Raw genomic sequence first — 8,098 nt, forward strand, 5'->3', positions numbered from 1 at the left:
AGCAGTCCAGTGCTGATCCACACCAGGACCATTTTCAATGTTCAAATGACCATTTTCTCTGTTTGAATGACACAGCAGATCCGCCCTGCACACCCCACAATTATTTAAGTGATAACAGGACTCCTGGCGTGGAGCTGTAGGATCAGCACTGGACTGTGAATCACAAAGTCGGCAGTTCAAACCCACCGGCTGCTCCTCGGACACGTTACGCAGACTCTCTATGGGTTGGAACTGACTCCGCGACCCTTAACAACAACAACCCCAAAGATATAAACACGGTCACACCAGCAAATATCAGAAAGAAATACAGGTTAAAGTTGAGTGACTTCTAGATGGGGAAAGAGCAATTAATCATGAAAGTTACGCACTTAATCAGAAACCTAACAACTTCTGAATGACAAAGGATGAAGTAAAAGTTAAAAGGTCAGAATATCTGCAAGAAATACGACACTTCCTGAGCAAACTAGGCCCCCTTTCCCTGTCTTGTTTGTTCTCGCGAGACAAGCACACGATTCGTCTCTCACTGAGGTTTCTTTACACAGGGCTGAGTCTGGGGTTTGAAGACGAGGAGAAGAATGGTGAGTTTCCTCTTAATCTTGACTATTTCCTGAATCCTAGATTTCATGATTCTAGAAAGGCCTTCATGGTCATCAAGACAAAGAGTCAAATTAACTCCAGTAAAGAGTCATCCATGCAGACCAGAATTCTAGAATGCTTACCTGAACATTCCCAAGGGTGATTCCCATTTTAATTTTATTATTTTTTTAAATTGTGGTTTGGATGATAGTTTACACAACAAATGAGTTTTCCATTCAACAATTTATACGCGTTTTGTTTTGTGACACAATTTGCGGTTCCCTCAGTGTGACAAACAGAACTCTTTCGTCTTTCTCCCGCTTTTCCCATTTCCATCTGTCCTTCTTACCTGCCCCTTCCTGCCCTCTGAGCTTTGCTCTGTGGAAAGCACTGCCTTTTTGGGCTCCTCTGGTTCACTGATCTGAGAAGCATGTTCCTCAGGGGTGTTAGAGTCCACCTTAAAGGCCCTTCTGTTATTTGGCTGCAAGGTGATCCTTGGGGGTGGCTTCAGTTCCAGGCTTGGATGGTATCTAAAGACCCAGTCTCCAGGGTTCCACAGTATCTGCAAGGTGAGTACATATGGTCTTGGTTTCTTAGATTTTGTTCTACATGTTTCTCCCAGTCAGTCTAGAACCTTCTGTGGTCCCTATCAAAGGAAGCAGTGGTAGCTGGTGTTATCTAGTCTTTCTGATCTCCAGGTACTGAAGGCTGAGTTTCATATGATCTTTATTACTCGTTTGGATGAATCATTTCCACTCGTAAGAATAATTCTTCTGAAGAACCAACCCAAAGTGCAAACCAAGCGCATTGCCATGGGACCCAAACTCTATTCACAGAGAAGAGAACAGACTAGAGTTGCCCCACACGGTTTCTGAGGGATCTTCACAGAAACCAACTGCTCCATCTTCCTGCCCTGAAGTGGCTGGTGAGCTCAAATCAACCAACTTCCCATCAGCCATCAAGTGCTTGCTTAATCACTGCTCCACTAGTGCTTCTTTAAGGAGACCCAGGGATGAGAGACAGCATACCAATGATTACACAGCAAGATACCAGCAGGGATGTCAGAGTAACGCGGAGAACTGAAGCACTCGGATGCTTAGAAGCCAGGATGGAGACAGCCTAGATGCCAACCAGCAGAGGAATGGCTCAACAAACTTTGGTTCATACACACAATGGAACACTACTCAACAATGAAGAATAACAATGCATCTGCAAAACACCAAGTCACGTGAAGAAACCTGGGGACATTATACTAAGTGAAATTAATCAGTTGCAAAGGGACACATATTGTATGAGACCACTACTGTGAAAAAAATGCAGGAAACGTTTTCATTCTACAATAATTTTTTTATAATGATGACTGTGGATGGAAGGGAAGGAAGAATTACTCACTGGAGAGAGTATAGACACATGCTAACTTGAGGGATGGGGAAGCATTTAAAAAGAAAATGAAAACAGAAGAAATAAATAGGAAATTGCTTTCTTCATTTTTTTTTTTTTTTCTTTCATGTACTGGAAGGGAAACGATGTGTGTTTATATTCTCATTAGGGCAAACCATTGGGAACTTTTCCACAAATGAAAAAAGGGAAATAAAACAAGGGAGAGAGAGAGAGGGAAAAAAAAGATTTGGAAATGGGTAGTGGTGGTAGTTATGTAACATGGGAGTGTGGGTGGTGTGGCTGGATTGGACATGCACAAATAATTGAAATGACAAATGTTTTGTTGTATATACATATATACACACTGCCACAATAAAAAAAAAATAACAATAGGAGGAAAAAAAGAGTCAATCGACTTGGTGGCATTTAATAACAATGACAATATTCCACCATTGATATTGCTAAGTATAAATTTCATTCCCCAGACTTGCTAGAGTGAAAAAAGAGCTCTTAGAAAGAGTTGAAGAGGCTCTGATGTTTCCATTTGGCCCACCTCCGAAGTTCCTACATCTTGTGGTTTCATTGCTCTAGTTTCAGGTGCCATAGAGTGTTCTCTGACGATAAAACAAGGCCTGGTCCAGAGCCATCCTCACAACTGTCGTTACATTTGAGCCTTTTGTAGTTGTCTCTGTGCTAACCCATCTCTTGGGACGTGTACAAAACCATTTCTGCTGCCATCCATGTTCTGGTGTGTCTGCTTGTTCAGAAGTTTTAGACCTGACATTAAACACACTTAGTTGAATGTTGTTGTTGTTGTCATGTACTATGGAGTCGGTTCCGACCCATAGCGACCCTGTACAGGGTTTCCGAGGCTATAAATTTTTATAGGAGCAGAAAGCCTCATCTTTCTCCCGTGGAATGACTGGTAGTTTCAAACTGCCGACATTGAGGTTCGCAGCCCGACTCCTAACCACTATACTACCAGAACTCCTTAGTTGAATAGATATATTTAAATGATTGTTGTTGTTGTTGTTAAGTGCTGTCGAGTCGGTTCCGACCCATAGCGACCCTTGTACAGGGTTTCCGAGGGTGTAAATCTTTACGGGAGTAGAAAGCCTCATCTTTCTCCCGCGGAGCAGCTGGTAGTTTCGAACCGCTGACCTTAAGGTTCGCAGCCCGATTCGTAACCACTACGCTACCAGAGCTCCTTCATTTAAATGATTAGGCTTCCATATATTTTGCTCTCTGTGACCTGAGGATATGTTAAATTAACAGAGGAAGAAGGCGTCAGAAACAGGAGGAGGAAATGAAAGGCCCAGTTAATAGTCTCTATGAACAATTGTCTCCTTACAATGAGACCAGAAGAACTTGATGGTGCCTAGCTACCACGACTGACCATCTTAACCAAAGGTTCTATAGAAGAATCCTGATCAAAAGAGAAAATGCAGAAATGAATTTCAAATGCTCATGGAATCCAGACTTTCTGGATCCATGGAGGCTGGAGGAACCTTTGAAGCTATTGCCTTTAATCTTTAAACAAAATTACCACTGAAGTCTTCTTTAATCCGAGCAACAGTTTAGCTAGTAAAGAATGTTTCCCTTGAGCACTGTGCTCTTTTAAGAACATGGGATTCAATTGACAACAGCAGTTCAAAAATCAAACAAACATCTTCATTCTCCAGCGCTGCTATAACAGAATTGCCACAAGTGGCTGGCTTTAACAAACAGAAACATACTCTCTCACAGTTTAGAAGGTTAGAAGTTCGAACTCAGAGCAGTGCTGGGTCTGGAGAATGGTCCTTGACTCGTTTCAGCATCTGTAGGCCCAGCATTCTCAGAGACCTCCATGTGTCTTGGCATCCTCTTTCCTCTGGATCTGGGACCTTCACCATGCCCAGAGCTCAGCTCCAAAGGATGCTTTCCACTCCGGGCTCTTCTTTCTTGGTGGGTCCCCCTCTACTCACCTCTCTCTCCTTTTATATCTCAAAAGAGATTGGCTCAAGATACAGGCTCATCCTGTAAATTACATCTGACTACATTAACATCATGTTGTTATTGTTGTGACGAGCCATCGAGTTGGTTCTGACTAGTAGCGACCCTGTATAGGGTTTCCAAGGAGTGGCTGGTGAGTTTGAACCGCCGACCTTGCAGTCCAGTGCTTATCCTACAGCATCACACCAGGACTCATAGACGTGAGGAATTACATAGCACAAAGATCAAGGCCGCCGATCCCATCAGATCCCATCATGAGGTTATTGTATTATATTAGATCTTGTCATGGGGCTGATGACACCTGAACCACTGAGAATCCTGAGCCCGTCAAGTTGACAACCTCAGCTAGCACAGTAGGAACCTTGGGGGGCCGTGAGTTACTGTGAATGGGGAAAGGACAATTCAGAAAAGGAGGTGAGGCTGCTTGTACAACTCGAAGAATCGATGTCACCAAACTGTGAATGTAGAAGCTATGATAGATATTTTGCTGTGCATATTCTCAGCAACAGAAAAAATTAAGAAAACCATTTAAAAAGAAACCTACAAATCGTGCTCTGTTTTGCTCCCTTTTTCCTCTTCTCTAGCTCACTCTCTGCCCTTCGTTTCTATAAAAACACTCAGCTTCGCTGAAGTCCCTCCTAGTTTCTGCTCGAAGGTGTGCTTCCATCCATGGATCTTTTCTTGTTGTTAGATGCCATCTGGTTGGTTCTGACTCATAGCGACCCTGTGTGCAGCAGAATGCAACTCTGCTCAGTCTTTCGCCATTCTCACTGTTGTCATATTTGAACCCACTTTTGTTGCCACAGTGTCAATCCACCTAATTGGGGTTCTTCTTCTTTTTCTCTGACCCTCCACATGACCACACATGATGTCCTTCTCCAAGGACCGCTCCTTCCTGACAACACGTCCTAAGTCCTAGGATGAAAGCCTCATCATGCTTGCTTATTCAGAACATTCTGGTTGTACTTCTTCCAAGACAGATTTCTTTGTTCTTCTGGCACTCCATGGTACTCTCAATATGTTCTCCAACACCAGAATTCAAATGCATCAATTCGTCTCTGGTCTTTTTTTATGCAAAGACCAACTTTCACCTGCATATGAAGTGATTGAAAAAAAACAAAACAAAAAAACACACAGTGTGAGTGAGTCAGGAGCACCTTAGTCCTCAAAATGACATCTTTGTTCTTGAACACTTTAAAGAGGTCTTTTACTGCAGAAGGGATCTTTTAGAGACCAAATAACCTCTGTGAAATCAACCTCATCACAAAATTTCTTAACATTGTACTATGTATGGTCCACATCTTGTTGGTCCGTTCATATGTGGAGGGATATTAACTCTGAATTCTTTCCAGGGACACTTCCCAGGCCCTTCTTCAGGGCCTGGCCCACCTCAGTGGTCGAAAGAGAAAGCAACGTGACTCTGAAGTGTGGCTCTCCATTCCAGAGAGCTGCCTTCAGGCTGGGGAAGTTGAACAGCACTGGGTCCAGGCAACAGCTCATGAGCTCATCCGGAAAGGATGCTGAACTCCTCCTCACAGACCTGCAGCCTCAGGATGCTGGGAGGTACTTTTGTACCTACAAGACAACAGCCTCCCAGGGGTGGTCAGAGAGTGAACATCTACAGCTGGTGGTCACAGGTAAGAAGGAAGCTCCTTGACACGTACCTTTCCTTCTATGGCACTTGGCTGGGAAAGAAGAAAGAATCTAGTGTTGAGTAAAAACAAATCTGACTTTGATGAAAAGAGACTCAATTCAGAAAGAAAGAAGGACATGGAGAGAAGGAGCAGCTGAGGACTGTAAACTTGTGGAAAGAGAAAGACTGAGTGCTGGTGGCCAGGAGGCAGGCTTGCAGGATGTGCTCTTTGCTTGTTGGAATGATTATATATTCCTGAGAGTTTTGGTGTACATTCCCCCCCCCACACACACACACCAAACAAAACAAAAAAAAACACCAGAGGGAATAGAAGCAAATGCTGTTGAATGATGATGCATGGAGGGAATTGTAATCATTGCAATGAAACAATAAGCGTAAAACTGATGTTCTCCCATGTAAACTATCACTCAATCACAATAAAAAACTTTAAAAAAAAAGGAAAAGGGGGAAAGGAGTTACTATAAAGTAGTGGGGGATTCTTTGTAATTGGGACACTCTGCCCATTAGATCAGCAAGTGTCTCAAAGGGTTAGTACTTACTGATATAAAGCCTGAATGTAAGCCAAACCCCAATCCTGTCGTGTCAATTCTGACTCACAGCAACCTTGTAGGACAGAGTGGAACTGCCCGTAGGGTTTCAGAGTCTGTAAATCTTTGTGGGAGCAGACAGCCTTATTTTTCCCCTATGGAGAGCCTGGTGGGTTTGAACTGCCAACCTCCAATGCTTAACTCACTGTGCTACTAAGACTCCTGAAAATAAACAAGACTAGAAAAAATCTAGGTGTGAGGAGCAGAGATGAAGAAATGAAACCATGGACTGGTCAATCACAATGTTTTAGACAGACAGGGGGACAAAAACAGCAAAACACCAAACTGGTTGCCTTGGTGTTGATTCTGGCTCATGTGTGTCAGAGTAGAAATGTCCTTCATGAGGTTTGCAACAGCTTACTTTCTAGAAGTAGATCACCAAGATGTTCTTTTGAGGTGCTGCTGAGTGGATTTGAACCACCAATCTTTCGGTTAACAGCCCATTGAATCAGTAATCATTTGCATTCTCCAGAAGGGACTCTTAAAGAAAACTAGAATGTTGGGCCAGAGTTCTTGACTAGTGTAAATGATTGATGAGCTCAGCTACTAGCCAAGAGGTTGGAAATTTGGACCTCAAAAGAAAGGCCCAATGTTCTACAAAAGCCAGCGATTGAAAACCTTACGGAGCGCAGTTCTATTCTGACACACGTGAGGTTAGCATGAGTCAGAATCAACTCCATGTCAACTGGTTTACTAGTATGTTGGTTCAGGCTGAGAGAGTGGACCAAAGCTTCAGTCTTGAAAGAAGGAGAAAAATGTAATCAATATTTGGTTAAAACACCTCCCTCCCCCCCTCCCCCAATTAATCAGTGGGGACAAGAAATTTAGTTATTCCTTTATGAGGCAAGGACTAGGAATCTGGAGCCCTGGTGGCATGGTGGATCAAGCACTGGACTGATCATTGAGAAGTCAGAAGTTCAAACTCACTAGTCGACCTACAGGAGAAAGATGAAGCTATCTGTTCATCTGTAAAGATTGACAGTCTCAGGAATCCTGTGGAGCAACTCTACTGGGTCCCAGAGAGTCGTTGTAAGTTGAAATCGACCCAATAGCAGTGTGTATTTTTGGAGTCTGGCCTTGTCCTAGGCAAACAAGGTGGCGTTGGCAGTTCAAACGCTCCTTGGGAACCCTGTACAGAGTCACTATGAGTCGAAACCGATCCATTGACCTTAAAAACTACAGCAGCAACTACGTGAAGTGTGGTTATTTTTAGTAAGCCTTTTTCATGAACACAACGGTGGGGAGATTTCTCAAACCATTAATATTTTCTTGTATCACAAGGTTCAGGTGGTAAAAGTCAACCTCACTAGGAAGCCAATGTAGGGAACTGGGGAAGCAGGGGCAGAGTGTGAGGACGTGTCGCTCATTGGGAATTCGTAGTGGATTTCAATGGTACGGATATGGGAGAAATGGATGAGTGAGCTCCCAGGTACAGGGGAGGATGAGAAGCTTGGTCCAGCCCATCCATTGACCTCCATTGCCTTATTCACTGCAGGGTCTCTCCCAAAACCTTCCCTCTCCTTCACCTTGGACCCCAAGGGCCACAAAGTCACACTTCAATGTCTGATTCCATACAATGGAACTGAACACATAGCTACTGCTCTGCTGAAATCAGGTCACTCGGAGCCATTACAAGTCAAACTAAGAATTACCCCAGCGGATCTTGTCCTCTGGACTGTGACCATCCAGGACACTGGCAACTACAGCTGTGTCTACTATCAGTGGGACTTTCCATACTTGGGCTCCTTCCCCAGCAGCAGACTGGAGTTCCGGATGAAGGATGAAGGTATGGAATACCACTAACATTAGGCATTTACCCACTTTCTATGTTCATCTCTAAATTAAATAATTTCCCACTCTGTCCTACTTTCTCAATGCTGCTTTAACAGAAATACTACAAGTGGGCTTG

At 43.6% G+C, this 8,098-nt stretch overlaps 1 protein-coding gene across 1 annotated transcript in view; it reads left to right on the forward strand.

Moving 5' to 3' along the window:
• Positions 1-5,266: 5,266 nt before the first annotated feature.
• TARM1 (T cell-interacting, activating receptor on myeloid cells 1) overlaps positions 5,267-8,098 on the forward strand; it is a 4,594-nt gene continuing 1,762 nt past the window's right edge. The window contains exons 1-2 of the mRNA XM_006868317.1: positions 5,267-5,585; positions 7,685-7,975. Coding sequence (XP_006868379.1) covers positions 5,267-5,585; positions 7,685-7,975 — 610 coding nt within the window. The remainder of the gene's footprint in view (positions 5,586-7,684; positions 7,976-8,098) is intronic.

Source organism: Chrysochloris asiatica, unplaced genomic scaffold (genome assembly GCF_000296735.1).
Source record: "Chrysochloris asiatica unplaced genomic scaffold, ChrAsi1.0 scaffold00116, whole genome shotgun sequence".
NCBI lineage: Eukaryota > Metazoa > Chordata > Mammalia > Afrosoricida > Chrysochloridae > Chrysochloris > Chrysochloris asiatica.